The sequence below is a fragment of the Xenopus laevis genome, chromosome 8S (assembly GCF_017654675.1).
Source record: "Xenopus laevis strain J_2021 chromosome 8S, Xenopus_laevis_v10.1, whole genome shotgun sequence".
Taxonomy (NCBI): Eukaryota; Metazoa; Chordata; class Amphibia; order Anura; family Pipidae; genus Xenopus; species Xenopus laevis.
In genome coordinates, this window is record NC_054386.1 from 76,212,882 (window position 1) to 76,237,083 (window position 24,202).

The 24,202-nt window shown below is 40.2% G+C and overlaps 1 protein-coding gene across 1 annotated transcript; it reads right to left on the minus strand.

Moving 5' to 3' along the window:
* Positions 1-575: 575 nt before the first annotated feature.
* On the minus strand, positions 576-23,174 carry frmd7.S (FERM domain containing 7 S homeolog). Its single transcript, XM_041575103.1, has 12 exons — positions 22,869-23,174; positions 16,770-16,874; positions 15,427-15,469; positions 14,138-14,216; positions 11,913-12,010; positions 11,514-11,628; positions 9,877-10,024; positions 8,779-8,874; positions 7,756-7,919; positions 5,515-5,583; positions 3,018-3,093; positions 576-2,740 (listed from the first exon to the last, which is right to left on the minus strand). The coding sequence occupies exons 1-12, from the start codon at positions 22,923-22,925 to the stop codon at positions 1,673-1,675; spliced, it is 2,118 nt and encodes a 705-aa protein (XP_041431037.1). The 5' UTR covers positions 22,926-23,174; the 3' UTR covers positions 576-1,672.
* Positions 23,175-24,202: the final 1,028 nt, after the last annotated feature.

Consider the following 24,202-nt stretch of genomic DNA (forward strand, 5'->3'; position numbering starts at 1 on the left):
AAAAAAATTTCAAAATGTATCAGTTAATAGTGCTGCTCCAGCAGAATTCTGTGCTGAAATCCATTTCTCAAAAGAGAAAACAGATTTTTTTATATTCAATTTTGAAATCTGACATGGGGCTAGATATTTTGTCAATTTCCCAGCTGCCCCTGGTCATGTGACCTGTGCCTGCACTTTAGGAGAGAAATGCTTTCTGGTAGACTGCTGTTTTTCCTTCTCAATGTAACTGAATGTGTCTCAGTGGGACATGGGTTTTACTATTGAGTGTTGTTCTTAGATCTACCAGGCAGCTGTTATCTTGTGTTAGGGAGCTGTTATCTGGTTACCTTCCCATTGTTCTTTTGTTTGGCTGCTGGGAGGGGGGTGATATCACTCCAACTTGCAGTACAGCAGTAAAGAGTGATTGAAGTTTATCAGAGCACAAGTCACATGACTTGGGGCAGCTGGGAAATTGACAATATGTCTAGCCCCATGTCAGATTTCAAATTTGAATATAAAAAAAATCTGTTTGCGCTTTTGAGAAATGGATTTCAGCACAGAATTCTGCTGCAGCAGCACTATTAACTGATTCATTTTGAAAAATTGTTTTTTTCCCATGACAGTATCCCTTTAATGATCTTTTAATGTTGTATTTTAATGTATGATTGCATCCTGTAACAAGCAAACATAAACTTCTTCCCTCACCCTGTTTGTGTATTTTGTATAGGGAGTTTGGCATCCCGAATTATGCTGTGAAAACTAGATGTGAAATAAAAAAGTGCTCTCATACTGTAATAACTCACCCTGGTGGTCTAGAGGTTGGGACGCCCACTGCGTCCATCTCCTTCGGCACCGGTTGTGTAAATGTGCAAATCTTCTGGGTTGTGCGTTTGGTTATTTCCGCCTATATCCGAAAAGTGCAGAATGTGACGTCATCGGTTGGTGCAAAATTTGGATATTTAAAGGGCTCTCTGTGTTAAAATAATATCCCAACTTAAAGGTCTAGTTATTTCCTGGGTGTATTTTTCTAGTGATTCCTGTCCTGTTTTGACTCTGCCTGTCCAGTCTGCTGTCTGCCCCAATTTTGCTTAACCCTTGACTATTCTTCCAGATTCCGATTTTGTACTGCGTTTTGGTATTGACCCGGCCTGTGACCTCGACTCTGCTTTGTCTATTGAATCTGTACTGCACTGCCCGATTGGGAACGACCCAGCCTGTACCTTGACCATGCTTCTAGTTCTCCACTCCAGTACCACGTTCAGTTCCCTTGCCTGCCTAGAGCTCTCTCCCTGGTCCTCTCATATTAAGACCTGGCGGCACCCGAGTAGCAGAGGGCTCCCCCACAGCCAAAGGTGGTTGCTAAAGGCAGAAGAGTGAGCCGTGCCCGGGTCTTTGGGGTTTGCTTTGGGTTTGGGACATTCATAACACATATTCGGTTACTAAATCATATTTTAAAAGGAAAAAGTAATATGACTGTTCTATACCTAAAAGAAAAGATTGGGGGCAAAAGGGAAGCGCTAGAGGGAAGAATTAGCTTGAAGCAACTGTATTACAAGACATGTAAAGCTAATTTTGTCAAGGGTTGTCCATGTGTATCCTTACATGCTATAACATATTCTCATTTAACAGCAAATAATGACGTGTTAATGTTTTCCATTTCATCATTTCAAAAGTCCTGGCCTTAAAACGGTTGCTAGGTTGCTTTTCTGTTCTCTCTGCTATGCAAATTTAGCATATTATCTTCATCGTCGTCTAACTGTAGACTTCCAGAAGAGAGTCTAACTCTTGTCAGGGGTGACCTATGTTTCCCAAAAAGAGCATAGTAATAAGGGTTAATTATTTCCGTTTCTGAATCGCTGCTTTCAGTCCCACTGTAAACATATCTCTCTGTGGTCCTTGGCTTTGCATCAGTCAAAGGAAGAGGGGGAGCAGGTGGTGGTGGTGGAGGAGGAAGATGATGAGATATAGGAAGGTACTGTGGTACTAATTGCTTTGTCGCGATGCTTGATTTTCTACTTAGTATCGGACATGGCCCCAATGGCCTGAATTCCGAGGCATAAGGAAGCCATGAAGATTTCATATCGGAGTGACTCAAGGATCTTTTGGGATATGGATCCTGAGTGTGTTCTACACGTATTCCTTGGCTTTCTCTTTTGGGAACCATACTACTCCTGCAACTTGTCCTGGGATATACAGGTTGGTGATACTCTTTTATTCTTCTAGAACTTGGACTTCTGTTAGCAGACATTTCTAAGAAAGTGCTTGGTTTATTAGCTAATCTTACAATTTCATCCACAATGGCTGATGTTTGCTGTGGTATCGAAGACAAATAATCTGAATAACATAAAACATCTACAGAATCTCTGTTCAGCTGATGACTTGAATGTGGTATTGGGACCCGATCTGCGTATATTGCTGGAGGCAAAGGAGCTGCTTCCTTCATGCAGCCTTCGGACATACTTTTGAAGTTTCCAGAAAAATGGGTACTGTCATCATAATAAGATAATGGCCTTTTCTTGTAACCTGTCCTAGGTGCATCCTCCTTCATCTCTAGATAGCTACAACCAGGAAATGAACTGCTGCTTTTGGATATCTGCAGAATGGTGGGTTCTTCATTGGGTTTCAACCTTTCTAATTCTGCAGAATAAATGATTTCAGTTGCTGAGTTCCTCCTGTTCTTATGCATCTGTGGGTCCCATCCAACACTATTGGCACTTCTGGAGCATGGCCGGCTGGTGTATATCAACTTGAAGTCATTTGGCTGATGAGGATAAAAAACAAATAAATGCATGGCAGCATGAATAAAAATACTTGCACATAACTAAAACAACAACAAAAAAGGAATCGGATTTTATTGTCAATTAAAAATAGTAAACTGGATAAAATGTTTTAAGCCTTGGAAGGAAATCTCTATCTCAACAAGAACTTCATTGGTTTTCATTGCTTGTTTGACATTAACATCATCAATGTACCACAATGATTTTTTAAATATCATATATGATAAAAATATGAATAAAAAAAGAACTTTGCATTCCTACCTGTCTGGCCACCTCAGTAAGAAGGTCGGGAGATGATCTGCATTGCCTCTCATGTAGATTTGCTTGTAAGTGCCTTCTGAAAATACAGTGGGAGATAGTACAGAAGGGCAACCAAGCATATTACTAAGGGAACAACAGATTATATACAATGTACAGTATATACATATCTATCTATACAAATATATATATACAAATATACACATATACATACAGTATACAAGGCCAGTCTTGTCTGAAGGCTAAATTGTGAGACATGTTGAAAACATGTCCTTTTGTTTTAAATTCAATAGGAAGCACTTTTGCTTTAGCTCAGTGTATGACAACTCTGTGCAGTACATACACTGCTCCGGTGCAACATAGAGATGCAACATAATGACCACAATCCTTGTACTAGGATGTCACTCAGAGTTGGGCCAAGTAGTAACTGTTATACCCGCAGTGGGGTTACTTATCATTAGGCAAAGTGTCTATTTCCCTTCACCTGTGGGATTAACTAGTCTGATTGCCATTTTGGAGTCAGGAAGGAATTTTTTCCCCCTCTGAGGCAAATTGGTGAGGCTTCAGATGGGTTTTTTGCCTTCCTCTGGATCAACTGGCAGTTAGGCAGATTGAAAAAAAAGGTTGAACTTGATGGACGTGTCTTTTTACAACCTTACTTACTATGTTACTTGCCCTTTAACCAAACTTTAAGTGGCACCGTCTGTGTTTCCAGGTTTTGTACTTACAGACGTTTAGGAGTATTGCTTGCGTAGTAAATAGTCGTTGCCCCTTTTTAAGCGCTAACATCCATCAATTTCTAAAAAGATGTGCTCAACATTGTGTAAAAAACCTTTAATAAATAATTTAAAAGAGAAAATTGCACTCACATAACTATGCTTGAAATTAGCATGTAAAAGTCAGTCCATGGGTGTTTCTAGCTCCAATGTTTTTGCTCCGCAAAAGTCGATAGTAGTAGCCGGCATTGTGTGGGTGCGATGCTGGGCTCCCTTAAGGAAACCTGCACTGGAAGGATACTATCCCTCCTACTTTCCAAGAGTGAGATAGTATCCTTCCAGTGCAGGTTTCCTTAAGGGAGCCCAGCATCGCACGCACACAACGCCGGCTACTACTATCGACTTTTGCCGTATATGCAGCAGCAAATACATTACACTACAAGGCCAGGGAACAGTAATAAATGTATTTTAATGCTCTTCACATGTGTCCACAGTATAGTTTAGGTGCCATATGTTATCAAATGTAGGAGGGTACCCTAAAAAAAAAATTCGCTCTTCACCCTTAAAAAAAAAAAGTAAAATACGCCAGTGTTTTTTGGCACTTAGAAAAAATTTAAATTTTTATAGCAATCCCTATCTACTCTATTGCACTTTGCCTGGTCTGAGGTGGCGAAGGCAAGTCTGGCGCAAGAGGTAGCGTCCACGAATTCTTAGTGAATTAGTTTAGTTATGTCCCTTCGTCAGAGCGCAAGTTCGCCTGGCGTAAGGGTGCGAAGTAGCGCTAGAGTAGGTCCACTTCGCTAGCGAATTTACGCCAGCACCCGTTAGTAAATCGGCGAAGTGGCAAAATTAGGTCACACTGGCGAATTTTTACTAGCCACTTCCTCCTTTAGTAAATTTGGCCCATACAGTGTTGCTCTTTTAATTAACTGTGCACATGGTTGTAAGCAGGAGGATTATGGGCCTCTGGCCACCCTCAGATAGCCTTTCCAATGCTGCCCTCCTGCTTACCTTTCAGAACTTTGACAAGAGTTGTGGGGGCTGCAATGCTAGTGTAGAGAGCAGAGAGATCTTCACTAGAAAAGGGAAATTTAAAAAATAAAATTTCAGCTCTTAAAGGGGAACTGTCACCTGAAAAAAATATTCCAAATCCTATTTTATCACGTTAGTCAAGCAAATTACATTATATGAATTATTTGAATCTTGTTTCCTTCTGTCTGAGAACTCATAATTATAACAAGCAGACAGGAGCCATTTTGTGCACACTGTTATTAAGGCAAACCTTCCATCATCTCAGAATCTTGTTTGTGCACCAGAATGGGGGACCTGATGTCCATCCCCATGCCCTGGCTACATAATTAAATGGTAAAGAAATATGAGGGAATGTGGGGAGAGCAGTGACATCTAGGAAGTGCTGAATGGAAAGTGAAAGTAGTTGCTTTCCCCGCCTCTATGCTGAAGGAAATATTTGATTGACAGCTGAGATTTTTCAATGAGCTTACAACAGCTATGAATGCTTTAATAAAAATAATTATTTGGATTTCATGTTTAATTTTAAAAGGAGTTTTAATATACAGCTTTTTATGTCTTGGTGACAGGTGCGCTTTAAAGTTACCTGTAGCGGCTTTTTGCCCATGTGGTGCTGCTGGGGTGGATCTGATACAAGTTTCTCACCCCAAAGTCTTCCTGTTATTGTTTCACTGCCATAAATGAGCTTTGGAGCTAAAATTCTATGACATAGTCTCTTCTTTTTTTTTATAGGATGAAAACCTTTAAAAAGTTACCTTTCAAACGGCAAGTTCTTTGTATTTCCCTTTGTCCAAGAGTCAAAAATTTGCTTTTGTGTTCTTCCACTAACAAAATGAGAAAAACAGTTTCTGTAAAACACTTTTCTGCAGCAGCTTGTGCACACGGCTAATGTATATGAGATTAACTGTAGACTGATTATACAGGTATGGCATTCCCTATCCGGAACCTGTTATCCAGAATGCTCTGAATTATGACATAGACTCCATTTTAATTCAAAATATGAAAACATACTTCATTTTTCTCTTTAATAATAAAACAGGCCCTTTGTCTCAGCTAAGATGTAATTAATTCTTAATGAAGGCAAAACCGTTTTATTTAATGTTTAAAGGACATTTTTTTTATAAGCGACAAGTTATGGAAATCAAAATTATGGAAAGATCCCTTACCCAGAAAACATACCAGGTCCCAAGCATGGATGGATAACAGGTCCCACACCTGCATTATAAACAGGGTATGTGAAAATAAACAAGCAGCCTTCATTTCCAGCCTGTACTCCATTCCTATTACATTTAGCCAATGATTGCCAGGGAGGCATGTGAAATTTGCTGCCTTGAGCTATTATCTATTTCTCAAGGGATAGCCCACTTTTTGTGTGTAGAAAACAGCATTTGCAACTGCTCTTTAGTTCTTGAAGTATAGATTTTGTTCTGCAACTTTCAATTTTGGCATCTTAACTAGGGATGCACCGAATCCAGGATTCAGGTTTGGGATTGGGCCAGGATTGGGCCTTTTTCAGCAGTGTTCGGATGCCCGGCCGAACCGAATCCTAATTTGCATATGCAAATTAGGGGTGGGGAGGGAAATCATGTGACTTTTTGTTACAAAACAAGGAAGTAAAAAATGTTTTCCCCTTCCCATCCCTAATTTGCATATGCAAATTAGGATTAGGTTTGGAATTCGTCCGGATCTTTCGCGAAGGATTCGGGCGTCCGGCCGAATCCAAAATAGTGGATTCGGTGCATCCCTTATTTTAACTGCTATCTGCTTAATTACCCTAGGAAGGATGTAGCAGTTTGGAAGTCACATAGAAGGTCAGAAAACAGTGGTGTAACCATAGAAGAAGCAGATCCCACTGTTGTGGGGGGCTGGGGAACAGGGGGGCCCAACCTGCAGGATCTGCTTCCTCTAAAGTTATGTGGAAACTCCCCCCCCCCCACCCCCAGCAGCTATCTTAACCTCGGCTGGGGAAGGGGGATGCGGGTGGTTGGGAGACTCCAGTACAGGGCAGGGTGTAGGTGGGGCGGCAGTCGGAGGGAGGCTGGGGATTGCAGTGCTCCAAGCCTCTTCAAAGATTTTTTTACAGGGGGTCCTGGTGCACTCTACTTACCCACTGCCAGAAAATAAAGATAAGCAAATAACTTGAACCTGTATTGTAGACCTGTGTTTCAGTTGCTAGGTTGCTGGGGTCAGTAACAACCAGAAAACATTTTCAGTTGCAGGCTGGGACTCGGCAGAATGTGGAGGGTAATTGTTCATAAATCATAAAAAAATATTTAAGGTTGAAAACTTGCTTAGAATAAGCACATCTATAGCATACTGCAATTAAATGTAATGGAGAACATTCCCATTAAGTTGTCTTATTTGGGAGTGATGCCCCACTTTCAAAAAATTTAGGGTTAATTTCTTTTGTCCAGGTAAGAAGTAAAGCTGGAACGTATTTCATTCCAGATGTTGTAAAGCAGGGGTCCCCAACCTTTTTTTACCCATGAGCCACATTCAAATGTAAAAAGAGTTGGGGAGCAACACTAGCATGCAAAAAGTTCCTGGGGTGCCAAATAAGGGCTGTTATTGACTATTGGTAGCTCCAACCTGGACTTGCAGCGTACAAAAGGCTCTGTTTGAAAGTACAAATGTTTTTTATGCAACTAAAACTTGCCTCCAAGCCTGGATTTAAAAAACAAGCTCCTGTGTTGAGGTCAGTGGGAGCAACAGCCATGGGGTCGGAGAAGAACATGTTGCTCATGAGCCACTGGTTGGGGATCACTGTTATAGAGGTATGTCCATCTGATTTGTCCCCACTAACTTTTATAGTTCCACCACCTTTAAAGCTCTGTGCTGGTATGGGTCAAACCATTTTTAGGTGCACCTTCATATACATGCTGTTCAGTAATTAGAATACTTCACTGTTTATACAGAAATGGTATATACACTTTGTATAGTAGCGTTCCTTCTTACATATACAGAAAAGAAGTTAAAAGCTACTGATACCCACATACCTGTACCTGAAGTTGGAGCCTTTGCTACACAAAAATGGCGTTGGCTTACGTTTGGGTTCCTCAGAGAGACGAAAAAAGGCATGGTACTCGACGCAGGTCTTCCAGAAGGCTTTACATGTATCACGACTCTCCATTGTGAACACAAGGGTGTCCTTGCACAAAGTCTGTATCAAGAACAAACATTTTGAGTAACACAGAAACAATGATGGGGCAATGTATCTATACTAAAGGGGACATACAGTATAAGAGTTCATGTTCACTCTTTTGGGTACAAAACCCAATCACTCAGGATTCTGGGAAGGTGTTAGCAACGTGCCCTGCATTTTCAGTGGGTATAATTCTTTACCTTTTTAAAGGAGAACTAAAGCCTAACTAAAGAATTAGGTAGAAATGTAGAACATGATGTTTTGTGTTTCTGTACCAGCCCAAGGCAACCACAGCCGTTTAGCAGTAAAGATCTGTCTCCAAAGATGCCCCAGTAGCTCCCCATCTTCTTTTCTGCTGATTCACTGCACAAGCTCTGTGCTGCTGTCACTTACTGAGCTTAGGGACCCACTCACAATATACAGTCGTCGTTATTTCTGGTGATCTATCTGAAAACAACCAGTTGTTTGAAGGTGAACAACCCCTTTAAAGCACTGGAAAAGCCCACGCTACTGTATGTAGTAGAGCTTGATATTAAAGAAATCTTAGTTAGCCAAGCTAAAATAATTTAGTTTACAGAAAAGGAACTAAAAGACAAAGCAGTGATGTACATGGGGACAATGGTTATCTGCTTTCCTCGAAAGTCTACAACTGGAAGTCTACTTAGGGTAAGGATGATATTCACTTATCTGCTGTCCCAGATATTATTGGAACTATGACTGAACAGCTAAGACAATGTATATATGTCAATATGTTATTACTAACAGGGCTCACCAAAGTTTGTAAAGGTCTATGGATCAGGCATCTAGAAAAAAACACCCCAAAATATTGCTTTAGCACCTGTATGTCTCATGACACTTCAGGATTTATTATACTCACGTCAATATGAGGGTGAAGCTTGATAAGGAAATGTTTCCTCTTGAAACTCAGCTTCCTGATGTTCGCCCAGTTGAATGTATTAATCTTGGTGTTACCCTGTTTATAACAAATGTTTCAAAGGGAAATACTGCATATTTAAGATAAACTCTAATAAAAAAATAAGTAACTCTAAACTCTATTAAAAAATAAGGTTGATTTTCTGCTTGAAATAGGTGACCCTCTGCATAAATTATACTTATCTCTGTGATATGGCCACAACAGCTGCCCTGGACATCAAGGGTAAGCCATTTTTTTCTGTGAATCCAATTATTTCTTTGTACCCTACAAACATATATTTTAAAGGAGAACTAAAGCTTAAGAAGTAGGTTATAAATGTTGTGCATTATGGTTTGGGCTTCTGTGCCAGCCTAAGACAACTTTAGCAGTAAAGATCTGTGTCTCCAAAGATGCCCCAGTAGCTCCCCATCTTCTTTTCTGCTGATTCACTGCACATGCTCTGTGCTGCTGTCACTTACTGAGCTTAGGGACCCACTCACAATATACATAGAATAGAAATGTCACAGTATATGGCGGATTAGTCATTAATACAGATATAATGGTACATGGTAGCTCAAAAACCAGCACCATCAGCCCTAAAGTATCGGCTTATATGGCAGGCAAACCTCATTTTTTGCTTGATAATTTGTGACAACTAGTGATGGGCGAATTTGGGGCGTTTCGCTGAAAAATTTGCGAATTTCCTGCGAAATCCGCGAAAAATTTGGTTCGCAAAAAAAATATAGAATGCCGGCAAATTTCTGGCAAATTTTTGCGGCGTTTTCGCAAATCACGGGAATTTGCCACAAATTCACTGCCTGACGAATAAATAAGCTTAGCTTCTCAGCTGCTCAGAGCCCACTGAGCATGTGAGTGTCGCAGACATTTTCCAAGATGGTGAGCCCCTGTGACAAGTTTGAAGTCCTGGATCATTGTTGCTATTGACAAGCTGAAACTTTAGGCTGGTGCAATAAGTTCAGTATATAAAATATGGCATTTTTAGCCATAGTCATTTTTGGCTTTAGTTCTCCTTTAAAGACTGCTCATATACTTTAAACTCACCCGCAATACAAGGACTCCCATATGTGCAACTGCTAGATTGATCTGCATGTCCTCTCCATCACTGGCTGCGTGCAGCCTGATTCCATACGTGTCCAACTTTCGTGCTATGTCCAGCAACTGCATGTCAGACTCAGCTGGAGACTTTCCCCTGATAAGGAAGAAAAACATACAGACTTGGTATCTGTTATTAAAATTGCTCGGGACCTTAGGTATTCTAGATTCGGGATTTCTCAGTAATTTGGATCATCATAATTCTTTAGTCTACTAAAATAATTTCTACATTAAATAACCCAATAGCAGTAACGGAACTTGGTGGGGGAGGGGCCCTGGTGCGGGCCGGGCCCGCTCCCACCCTCGTCTGCGTGATTTTTCTCTGCAGCGTGCGCGATCTACCGGGGGGGGGCCCTGTGGGGGTGCGGGCCCTGGCCCAGTTGCACCCCCTGCTCCCCCGGTAGTTACGCCCCTGCCCAATAGGATTGTTTTGCCACCAATATGGTTCATGTAACTTTACCATTAAGTTACCTACATTTCAAGTAGTTTTATTACTTTACTTTATTACTGTATAGAGAAAAAGGAAATCATTTTTACAAAAACTAAAATAATTTGCGTAAAATGGCATCTTTCTTAATTCAGAGCTTTCTGGATAAGGGATCCCATTACCAATCAAATTCTTTGATTGGTAAAATTGCCCAACAAATTATTTAATTCGGGTATTTTAATTTGATGTTTCTAAAACTACATGGATGTAATAAGATGAACTTCATGAAATTTTAGGATAACACAAGAAATGTCCAATTTGCTTTACTTTTTCATCATCCTTAGGCTTTCAACATTTTTATCTGGAAAAGGCAAAGGGAATAGAAATATGATTAATAAAAGATTTTCCAGTCTTTGCACTTTTGGGTCCTTGCCCCATTTCTCAGTGGAAAAAGTGAATTCTTTATTAATAATAATTAGTGATTATTTTGTCCAGTTGCACTTCGCCAAAAAATTCCCCGGGAATTTACAGTGAAATTTGCAAACCGGCAAAAAATTTGCGAAACGTGAATTTCGACGCCCGCATCAATTCTGACGCTCGTGTCAATTTTGATGCAGGTGTCTGAATAATGTTGACATGCATTGGTTTTGCCGTGAGCGACTTTTCCAACGCACGTCCAAAATTTTATTATTCGCTCATCACTAAAAATAATGATAATTTTTTTTTCCAGAAAACTGCTGAATATAAATGTGCTGCATGGCTATAATGACTTTATCAAAAGGGATAACCAGTGTGTGCAATTGGGTTATATCAGTAATATGGTGCAAATAAAAAAGTTGGGCTATCCAGCACTTAATGAAATCCACAGGGCCATATTATAAAAGTAAAAACAGTATTTTTATTGTTTACAGTTAAGAAATACACATCTCCATAGGCCCTATGCGTTTCATGCCCAACAGATAATTAGTCATAGGCTAAGTGCCTGTTGGGAATGAAACATGCAGGGCTTTTCCGTAATTCTGAGCTTTCTGGATAATGGGTTTCCAGATAATAGATCCTATACCTGTAATGACTTTATGCATCATAAAATCTGCTACATATGAACATCATGAAAATCAGACCAATAGGAATAAGTATTCTCTGCAATGACTTCACTTACACATGGCGCTGGTAATATTTCAGGATCTTGTTATCTAAATATTCCTGATTGGGTAAATACTGATTCTGTTCCAGATGCTTTCTGGCTGTGTCTTCATCGTAATCCCCCAATTCAGCTGCATGGAAAAAGAAAGGACAGGTATTTGGGAGTTACATGTGATGACATGATTGGTGGAGAGGTTTGTACGGTGCCATGTACAGTAACTGTGCCCTGTTGGAATCTTCTACAAACAAAAATTCATTGCTTCTAAGACTCAAGAGGAAGTAGGGGATTTGGAACTCTAATAGGATGACTAATACAAATCAGTTGGGGCTCAAATGCTGCATTTCCCAGAAACCTTGAATATCATTGTTGTATCTTTTCATGGATAGCTTTTAATCTCCAGTTTACTCTACTTACATTGCAGCACATAAGAAGCCATCAAAGCGGCACTGTTATCATTGCAAGGTAATCTTCCAGATGCCAAGTCCTTTTTTACTTGCAGAGCAAAGAGATACCTGTGAATTCATGAATCAATAGTGATCGACAGGGATACTCAACATAAACATTGCATTATAAACTAATATCGCTAGATATTTAGGCTGAGCAACTACAGAACCACTTGTTTTAGAGATAGTACCGATTCACCATGTGCTATATTAGGGAGGTAATGGGAGAACTGGACTATTTTTCCAATTGGCTTTATGCTCTTTGTCAGGGATAGGCTGCACCTCAATCAGTGGGTAGATTGGGATGTTCAGCTAAAAACAGAAATTTTTGTTGTTTAAAATTATATAATTATTAAAATGGTAAAAACCATTATTGTTTTCAATTTATTCCCGTAGGAAAGAAACACAGAATCCACTCTATGGCTTAACTCAAAAGTAAAAAATGTAATATTAATGAAGAATAAAGTATTTAAAGAAAGGGGACGGATGCTTATTTTAGTGTACGTAAATATCTTCACATTCAAAAGTATATTCTCTAGAATGGCATTATAAGTAATAATCAACATAGCTTCGTAAGGTCCCATCTATCAATTCGCAGTGCTATTTTGGTCTACAGCCCTTAAAAGGGGTTTTAATGAAATAGAGAAATTTCACAGAAGATAAACAAAGTTGTTAATAAGAGTGGAAGTTGCTTATGATTAAGGGCAGCTGTGTCCGAAACGCGTCAAGCAAACTGTCTTTTAATATGGAATAATAAAGATTTTTTCGATTTTAAAAGCAGCCTGGTGTGCGGAACTCCATCTTCTTCTTCTTCTTTCTAATCATTGTGGATGATGTTAATTATGAAGCTGCCAAAAATCGCATTGTCTTAACTGGAGAAGAGGTGCTTAATATAACTGTATTTAAATATACAAGAGGACCTTAAAAGAAACTCTATACTAGTAGATCTTTCCATTGGATGTGAGAGCATCCAGTAACATTAGGGAAAATATTTCATTTTAATATGTGGAGGGGTTTTTTTTTTTTACATTGAGAGCAATAAAGTTGTGAGATTTTGGAAGATATGTGAGTGCCTTTTTAGTAGGAGAGAATATACAAAGTTACTGAAATTGCAAAAATTATCCTGTGACTTGTCTGCTAACCCTCTGGACGTCTCTGATACTGTACAAAAATGAATATGGGCATCCCAATTAATTTGAGAGTCTTTTGGTATGAAAGGGGCTCATGTCCAGCTACCTAGCACTATATTTTCACACAGGGGTACATTAAAGGGCAGATTTATCAAGGGTCGCAGTGAAATCGAGGGAATTTTCTAAGTTATAAAATTTGAAATATAAACAAATTTTTGGATACTTTGACCATCGAATAGGCTACTACGACTTCGACCTTTTCGATAATCGAAGTACTGTCTCTTTAAAAAAAAACTTTGATTACAATACTTCGCCAACTTAAACCTGCCGAAGTGCTATGTTAGCCTATGGGGACCTTCCAGAGCATATTTCTAAGTTTTTTGTATTCGAAGGAAAATCGTACGGTCGTACGATAAAATCGTTCGAATCGTACGATTCGAAGTACGATCGGAAAACGACCGTACGATGCAAAAAATCCTATGAATTTGAATTTTGTAGTATTCAATTCAATGGTCTAATTTCAAAGTATTTTCCACTTCGACCCTTGATAAATCTGCCCCTTAGGGGTATGTATTAAAAAAAAATTCTCAAACCCAAATCCTCTTAATTCACTAAGAAGACTTTTTAAAAAATCGGTGCGGGAGAAAGTTGTGACAAAATTTTGTGTCAATTCGAATTGTGCAACTTTTTGGATTTAACGCTCAACATGCAACTATTTCAAGTTCTTGTCCGAAAAACTCGACTTTTTCAGATTATCGAATGAAAACCAGCTCAAAACATCTTCAAATTGTAAAAGGGACCATCTGACATTGACTTTTACATGACTTTGACAGGAGTATTTTCGGATTTGGATTTTTAACATCTTTGGAGCATAATAAATCTCGATGAAATTCATGGTTTTCATAAATAGGCCCTTAAGCTTCTAAGGGGATATAAGAATACTACTCTTGTTTTTCTTTGTATTTCACTATCCCTTGTTATATAGAGAAATCATTTATAGATCTACTAGATAACCACTAGTTTATTTGTACATGTATTAATCATGGTAATAATAAAATACCAGTACCTTGTCAGCTCCCCCCTCAGCAAGCCAGGATCCACTAGAAAGAACTTCACCATAAATTTGAAAATTGTCTCTTTAGGGTCTGAGAATACAGAATGCAGAAAATGAAATATCATATTCCCCTACTCACTGCTGTAGCATGGATATATTGACACAATTCAGTTACCTTACCCCTAATTTATTGTCTGTATTAAAGATAAATGTGGTTCCTTTAAGCAGGGGTTTAAACCTAACCAGTTGCACACGAGTTTGTTATTGTTGGTAATAAAATATATCCAAGTGCCTACTGTGAAATTGACAAAAGGCGTAGACAGGTATGGGACCTGTTATCCAGAATGCTCGGGACCTGGGGTTTTCCGGGTAATGGATCTTTCTGCCTTAAGTCTACTAGAAATTCATTTAAACATTAAATAAACCCATTATGCTGGTTTTGTTTCCAATAAGGATTAATTATATCTTAGTTGGGGTCAAGTACAAGCTACTGTTTTATTATTACAGAGAAAAAGGAAATCATTTTTAAAAATTTGGATTATTTGGTTAAAATGGAGTCTATGGGAGACAGTCATTCCGAAATTTGGAGCTTTCTGGATATCGGGTTTCCAGATAAGGGATCCTATACCTGTATCAGCATAACTGCAATGGCCATTAGTGTGGTACATATTACCATGTTAGAGGAATTCTCACATGACCCACCACCAATACTGTGCTGTGAAATCGGGATGAAATGAAGGCATAAAGTTCACTATTCATCTGTCTTTTGAGGCTATGAGAGTTCAGGGGTTGACAAATATTATAGAAAGACATGTGCCATAGTGATTTGCGGGTCATGGTTTCCCTGACCAGCACCAGACCCTAACCCACCCTGCACCGACCTGCGTCCGCCCGCACCCGGTTCCGGGGGTCCTTTTTAGACCTGTGCTGACCCGCCCCACCGATGACGTCACAATGACATCACAAAAGGGGCGGGGCGAGCAGACGCAAGAGTATAAAATAGGCACCCGGAAGTCGGATGCTGGCATTTGAAGGTGAGGAGCACTGCGAGGTCGACCCGAACCCGCCTGTAAACTCACAGGTATCGGGTCGGCCCGCACATCACTAATGTGCCAGGGTTAATATTCAGTATGAACTATAGGAGTAATTGTGTTTTCTCAAGGCCAAGCAATTGGCCTTTTCATTTTGCAACGCCTCATATCCAAAATCTTATGTTAATAATTAATGCTAATTGGTTTTGGTTTTAATCAAAGAACTGACACAATATTGCAAATAAATGAGAACAGTGGTTTGCAACTCACTTTTAACCTGTTTTGTAATGGGTTTTAAAAGTCCAAGCCACATCTGCAAATATAATATAAATATCATTAGGAAAAGGATTTTTTTGTGATTTTTGCAATTTACAGAAAAAAAACATTGTTCCTGTCCTTGCTTTATATTTTCTTTGTCATTCATTTTGCTTGACTATATATTTAATACAGACGAACACAGATTCTTATGTATACTGGGACAAAAAACTGTTAATAAGCTACGTATACATGAATTACCTGTTAGAAAATAATGTAGCCCCTGTAGTAGAATACAATGTAGAAGGGTAGCTGAAGTCATTAAGATGCCCCATGACCATATAAGTCATTAGGCCACAGGCCAAGCTTTTATAGGTGATGAAAAGCCACATAAGTCCCACATTTATGGTCATAAAATGACACCAGTGGCTGTGTTGACTGGCATTCACTGATCAATGGCAGCAGAGAGTACAAATAATCTTGACACTCTGGCCTAAATTCTGGTGGAACACCAGATACAAACTGCCATTTTCAGTGACTTCAGTGGCAGTTTGTAAGGGCCATAGGTAGGGGCTCTGCTAATAACAAAAAGTGCCATGAATGCATAAAGTAACCTTGAATAAATGTGTTTAAAGCAGTGATTAATGGGAGGTAAAAATATAGTTGCATTTACAGTGGCTATGTAATCTATATGGCATGGTCACAGCTCAAGGACTTTTGAATTTAAATATATAAAATCAATATCAAAGTAATAACATATTTATCAAGTGCATTGCAAATGGCAATTAAACAAATAAAAGAGTCAGTATTTTATCAGCTGAAACATCAGTAATATTTTGATGGCTTGAGGATCGTATAATCGGGGAAGGAAGGCAGAGACCAGAAACCAGGTATTTTTTTTCTGAAAAGTTTATATGCCTAAAGCCAATAGCTTAAAGCATTGATCCCCAACCAGTGGCTTGTGAGCAATATGTTGCTCACCAATCTCTTGAATGTTGCTCCCAGTGGCCTCAAAGCCAGTGCTTATTTTTGAATTTCTGGCTTGGAGGCAAGTTTTGGTTGCATAAAAACCAAGTGTACTGCCAAAAAGAGTATCCGGTAGGCTGTCAGAGCACATAGGTCTACCAATCACAGTCCGTATTTGGCACCTCCAGAAACGCTTTCCATGCTTGTGTTGTTCTCCAACTCTTTTTACATTTGAATGTGACTCACAAGTTAAAAAAGGTTGGGTTTAAAGAGTCCAACATTAAAAGATATTTCTGGAATAGCCTTGGATGCCTATAGTATTCATTCAAGAATTAGCAACTACCTTCCTAACCATCTCAATACAAGACTCCAGTCTAAGGTTAGTCACTTACTTGGCATCCTATATGATTTCTGAATTCCAGACCAAAGTATTCTTTTTCTGTTAGATTAAGATGACTGCAACTCATGTTAAACAGTTCTTTACCAGGAGCTTTTTGCTGAAAAATAACAATGAAATTCAAGATAACTTATCAAGGGAAAGAGAAGGGTGTCTTTTTATTATATTTGCAAATCCATGGAAGTCTGCACTTACAGACTTATTCTGAATTCTTACTAGATTGTAGTGATGTGTGGGCCGGCCTGATACCCGCGGGTCGGGCTGACCTCGCATCCCCCTTTCCAGGTTGGTTTCCGACTTCCGGGGTTGAACTTTTATAGACACACGCCTGTACGCGCTGCCCCTTTTGTGATGTCATCGGCAGGGCGGATCGGCGTAGGTCTATAAAAGGAACCCAGAAAGGCGGGCTCGGGCAGGCGCGGGTGGAGGGAGGGAGGGAGGGCGTATGGCGTGCGGGTGCAGGTCGGGAAAAACCAAACCCGCATATCACTACTAGATTGCTATATGGATGAACCTCTTGCTATTTATTGCATGGAAGTTGTTCAGAATTTAAAATGATGTCTCTGACTTATATACTCGCTGTTCTAGTCTAGTTTTAGAACAAAACTGCTGTAAACTGTATGTAAACACTTTACCCAGTACCTGTAATCAGACCATAGACAATAATGTTTATTGGACTTGTGGTGGGAGCTGTTTGAGCCTCTGATTACTTGAATTGCCAGTCCAGACCTGCCTGCAATGTGCATTGGTCAGAGTCCTATGGGTCCTTTATAATCCAGGTCCCTATAGCAGCCTTTGGGTCTGCTGCCTCGACTATAATGTTCTTGGTGTGCATGAGGAAAGGGAAAATGAAGGCACTTATTAGTACTTATCCAGAGTTTTGGTCATCAACACGAAGAATCCGAAATTAGCATGAGAATGAATGAAAGCCCAATTTCTACCATCTTTAGGAACTGTAGGAAAATCCATGGATGTTAGAGAGATGAACTGTTTGATGGCGTAATGAATAGAGCAAGTTCCGGGAAATCAAAGGCTGTTGAGTAAAATTACAATCCTTCTGTGCTCAGCCTCTGGTATAGTGACAGTTTAATAGCAGGTTTCTCTAGTTCTCATGGCTCACCCTGGTTCCTGTCAGCATCTAGAGACAGTGTATAATTACAGCCTTTATCATTTTTTTTTCAAAACATTAAATTATGCCTTAGAGCACAAGCCACAGAAAATCCCTTTAGACTCACAGGGAACAGCAAATACATTTTAGGATAAATCTGAGGATCAGTAGGTCTCTTCGAATATAATAAAAAAGCGGTATCTGTCCACAGATTTTATTTTACTGATGTGTAGAATCAAATAGCAGAAGTATTGATTTGTTTTATAGAAGTACACTGTAGCTGCTAAACACTGCCCACAGCTTTTGCAGATTAATCTATAATGTACGATTTAGTAAATCACACCGGAGGACTGTTGATGACAGTCAGCTATATCTCTAAACATAAGTGGCAGAGTCAAACAGAAACAGTAGAACAGACAGTATATTATTTTAGATCAAGTCAGGTGAAGCACTATTACAGGGGCAATACGAGAAATCTCCCACTGGTCCGATTTATCCGACTGCACAATTGCTCAACAAACTGTAAAGTTAGAAGACAGGATTTGCAGTATCACATTATTCATCCAAGGCAGCATGGCAATGGCAGCAGAAAACTGTGCAGCTAAAAGGTTCTTATTAAAATGTGAAATGCTGAAATCATTTTATTTCTGCAAACAGGTTTTCGAGGTAATACTAAACTATAATTTAAAAAATATAATTTCGGCTGACTTTTTTATCTTTACTATGTTTGGTTTATTATTCTTGCCTTAGGGGTGGCTATTTTCTAATCTGAATTGTGACTGGTTAATTTGCCATTATAATCCATGTATCTGTTTTTTGAGATTTTTGCTAAAGAACAATAGACAGGCACTAAGGTAATTATCGGAACAAAGGGGATCAGATAGGGTGCTGCTAGACTCAGAATCTGTTTGAGGTACAAGCTATGGCCTACTAAAGCTGTTCCCCAGATCTACCCTGCCCTGTGCTGTACACTGCAAACGTATTTTAAAATAAATCAGGTCTCAAGGCTTAAAAAGTCACAAAAGGTTTTAATGAAACACTAGAGTGTGTTATGAGCCAGATAAAACAGAACCCAAGTCCCTCCATACTATACTGTGCTCAAGCGAGTCAGCCATTGGCAGGTAAATAAACACCTTGAAATTATTACAGAAGAACAACTAGGTAGCAGTAAAGTTATCTGTTTATTGAAATAAACGAGGACACTCTTCATTGGATATGGGATTTATAATCTAGAATGATTGGGACCTGGGATGTTGTATCACCATACCTTAAAGGAGAATTCAACCCCCCCACTGTGATAAATCCCCACTGCCTCCCCTCTGCTAAGTGTTACCCCAGAATTGTCTCCCCTGTAGGATTAATAACCGCACATTCAGAGTGAGTGCAGTGGACCTCACGGGTGCCATCTCTTTGGTAATCTCCGTAAAGTGAGTGGCATATTGGCGCATGCATTCGGTCCGCGACAAATACGCATGCGAAGTGACGGAAATTGCCGAAGGGAAGAAGACCTGAAGATTACCGAAGAGAAGAAGATGTCGCTCGCGAGCTCCGCTGCGGCTCACTCCGCTGCGGCTCACTCTGCTTGTACGGTCAGTATTATTACAGGGGACAGAATTCTGGGGTAACTCTTATCAGGGCGGCAGGGAGGGTCATTTTTGCCATCACTATGGATTTACTCAAGCATAGATATCATCCGGTACAAGCAGTGTCAGACTGGGCCAACGGGACACTGGGAAAAAACCTAATGGGCCCCCGGCTCTTGTGGGCCCCGCCAGGCCAGACCCGCCCCTTTTCTTGCTGCTACTGCCCGACAAAGGGGAAAAACATTGCGTGTGTGCGGCGCGCTCAGCAAGGGCGGACGGAGTGGGGCCCTTGGACAGCAGCCCCGGTGGGCCCCGGGCCCCCCAGTCCAACCCTGGGTAGAAGGTACTGTACTGTCTTATAACAGAGGCAAAACACAGTCTCTGAAACTCTCTCTTGCTTTTACGTCAGACATGGAAAGAAATCACGTTTGCCAGTCATGTCCCTGAGCACAAATGATGCAGTATAGTCGATGTATACAATAATCAGGCATGTCCTAACCATGTAACAGAAACATTATCACTTTAAGTGCCAACCAGCACCATGCTTTGCTAGATACTAGTGAGTGATGTGCGGATCAGCCCCAAACCCACGGGACCAGCATGTTTATCCACGAGGAGGGCGGGTTCAGACTGACATAGCACACAGCATGGATGTTCTCCGATACCAATAAAAAAGCCATAAAAGGCTTAAAATCCTATTCCCAGTGTTGCTTTAAGCAATAATTGCTTTTATCAAAAGCCCCCCCCATAATCTCCATTCATCTTCTTTGGCTTTGTGATCGGAAATGAATGAAATGCCTTGAAGTGTAAAAGTCATGTCCCTCCTCAGGAATAATAGGTGCAGTGTACAAGCACTAACATTTCCATTAGTTGTCATAACATTCTGAGTGCAGTGCTGGAAGCTGCCATTGCCTAAAAATTATCAAATGTGTCCTGGTTGCACAGGGAACTGATAAAATACCCATCTTTGTACATTTTTTTTTTAATTATGCATTTGTGATCATTAAATATTGTACAAACGACGAGACCACATCAAACATTATAAGGAATAACTGTCCCGGATTTACCTAGATTGTCCGAAAGCTTCCCATCAATTTGCTAAAACATCTCATTTTTGCTGTGTGTCCCAGATTTCCTTCAGACACATGTAAAAATCCTAACATTAAGCCTTGTTTATTTTTTGGTCTTGATACTGTTAAAATGAGTGTGGCTTTTGAAAAATAGATTTTTCGGAGGGGCTATAATTTTTGGTATCAAGCTCATTTCACCACAAGTCCCCAACTGTCGGTTTTTAAACTTTTGTTATTATTATTATTATTATTATGCGTTATTTATATTTTGATGCACTTTACAGAGATTACACAGCAGTCGCATCAGTCCCTGTCCCATTGGAGCTTACAGTCTGTCACTATTAAATACATACAGAGGGTGCCCTTATCTAAGCAGCCAAAGTTTATCAGGAACAAATTTTTATTAATAACCAAATTTAACAGACCTGTAGCTTATATTATCTAACTTGCAATTCTGGGATCCTAGCAGGATCAAGCAACTCAGGTTGCTTAAAGGAGAACTAAAGCCTAACTAAAGAAGTATGTAGAAATGTTGTACATTATGTTTTGGGCTTCTGTACACCACAGCCCTTTAGCAGGGAAGATCTGTGTCTCCAAAGATGCCCCAGTAGCTCACCGTTTTCTTTTCTGCTGATTCACTGCACATGCTCTGTGCTGCTATCACTTACTGAGCTTAGGGACCACTCACAATATACAGTACACATAGAATAGAAATGACACAATATAAGGCTGATTAGTAATTAATACAGATAATTACAACTTGGCAGCACAGAAACCAGTGCAATTAGCATCAGAATTTAATAATCAGCCCTGTAGCATCAGCTTATATTACAGGGGAAGCTCATTTTCTGCTGGATAATTAGTGACGAGCCCTAAGCTTAGCTTCTCAACAGCTGCTCAGAGCCCACTGAGCATGTGAGTGTCACAGACACTTTCCAAGATGGTGACCCCCTGTGACAAGTTTGAAGTCCTGGATCATTGCTGCTATTGACAAGCTGAAAATTTGGGCTGGTGCAATAAGTTCATTATATAAACTATGGCATATTTAGCCACATAAATTTTTAAGGTTTTGTTCTCCTTTAAAGATTCCCATAAATGGGACAATATAAACTACTGACAGATTAAATCAGCAGTTTATTGGGCAGCCAATGGGGCCCTCCAACAGGCTTTTCTGATCGATATCTGGCTGAAAGTCGGCCCACAATAGGATCAACCCAATTTCGCCCACCTCAAGGTTGGCATTTTAGGGAGATATACACTCGCAAAATGAGTGGATCTCTGTATGTCTGGCCACCTTAAGAGTTATTTGTATGCCAAGGTGATGTAAAGATACTCTAGTTGGGCATCACAGATGCAAAGGGGCTGGAACTGTAAGGGGCTTATCTGTTCAGTCAGGCAAGGTAGTATAACAGTTCAACCTTTAACTACACATCCCAGCCTGCTCAGATAGTCAAAGGCTCAGTGCTTTTCATGAATACCTTGGGCTCCATTTCCACAAAGGAAAATCCCAGGTCAGCAATAGTAGGAGAAACAGGACCAATTTTTTATATATGACAACATGCAAATATTATACAGTATAGTCTATAAATAGACTGCAAAACCCAATCACTATTATCCTTACGTTCATTTCCTTCAATTTCGAAACACACTAAAAATATGCAATTACCTTATTGAAATGATAACAGTTTTAATTTTGCAAATAGATAATAAACTTCTAGTTCTGAGTATATTGCTGAACTACAGTTCCCTGCTGCTGAATCCATTAAGGTGTAGTTCAGCAACATCTTCAAGGCTGCAGTTTGTTAACCCATGGTTGTATAACCCACAATATACGATATACTAAAATTTGACATACACAGCAGATATTTGCAGTTATATAGTGACAATCACCACATTTGGAATGGAATTACACTCCATTTTAATTGAGAATGTCTATGACACATGCACTAAATGGGGCAGCACTAAGTACATTTTAGCCAGAAAAACACATTAACCTTTAAAGGAGACTATGGGCTACGGTTAATCCCTGGTAATGCCCAAAAACAGAATAAATGAAATTCCTTCGAACAGAAAAAACAGTGTAAATGTAAGGATTAACATTGAAAAAGCCACATACATAATACTTGGATACAGGTGTAGTCTTTTCACTTGCTATACATGTGTTCAAAGTAAACCATTTTAACATATTAAGCCAAGTTAATTTCAGATATTAATAAACCTGCAGTTTAAAGTCAATTCTGTTAGCCAGTAAAGGGTATCACCAAGTCAGATTCCAGAAATGAATGTCACATGAGAAAAACAGTAAGAAATGAAGCAAATACATATTTACTTACATCTACAACAAAGGTTTTCTGAGAATCATCAAGAAATTGTACTTTCAAGTGCAGCATCCTTGGATGTGAGAGATTTTGTTATCTCCTGGGAAGACAAGAAGCATCCCTGATACACTGACACACACACACACACACACACACACACACACAGGCACGTTCAACCTCCTCAGCAGCCAGCCGGGGCTATGTGGCTTCAGGCTTTCTGTGCAATGACAGTACCAAACCTTCCTAGAAAAGAGAAGGAAGGAATAGCTACCTTTTTGAAGGGATACTGTCATGGGAAAAAACACTTTTGTTCAAAAATCAGTTAATAGTGCTGCTCCAGCAGAATTCTGCACTGAAATCCATTTCTCAAAAGAGCAAAAGAGATTTTGAAATCTGACATGAGGCCAGACATATTGTCAGTTTCCCAGCTGCCTCCAGTCTTGTGACGTGTGCTCTGATAAACTTCAATCACTCTTTACTGCTGTACTGCAAGTTGGAGTTATATCACCCCCCCCCAACAGCCTAACAACAGAACAATGGGAAGGTAACCAGATAACAGCTCCCTAACACAAGATAACAGCTGCCTGGTAGATCTAAGAACAGCACTCAGTAGTAAAATCCAGGTCTCACTGTGACACATTCAGTTACATTGAGTAGGAGAAACCAGCGTCGGACTGGGCCGGCAGGACACCGGGGTAAAAAACCCTGCTACTGGGGTGGCGTGGCAGGGCCCTGATGTGTCAGCCCTGGCTCGACATGGCCTGCGCTCCAGACCTCCCACCCGATTGTATAAGGAAGGCACACGCACAATGCACAAAGCATGTATGCATCAGCGGGGGGGAGCCCGAAGACTGGGCCAGTGGGGGCCCTGCCAGGGTGCTTCGCCAATGAGGCGAGTTGAGGCTATCGCCTCAGGCAGCATCGCCCCACTAGGTGCCAGGGGGCGGCAAAAATGCTGCTCCTGGTACTTTAAGAGCGAATTTCCGGCTGCTGCCTCAGGCGGCGGAGGGGCCAGAATCGCCCCTGGGGGGAGCGGCGCGGGTCCCTGCTACTGGGGGGGTGGCGGCTGGGCCCTGATGTGTAAGCCCTGGTGAACCCTGACCCCCCCAGTCCGACCCTGGGAGAAACAACAGCCTGCCAGAAAGCAGTTCCATCCTAAAGTGCTGGCTCTTTCTGAAAGCACATGAACAGGCAAAATGACCTGAGATGGCTGCCAACACACCAATATTACAACTAAAAAAATACACTTGCTGGTTCAGGAATTAAATTTTATATGGTAGAGTGAATTATTTGCAGTGTAAACAGTGTAATTTAGAAATAAAAACAACATCATAAAAATCATGACAGAA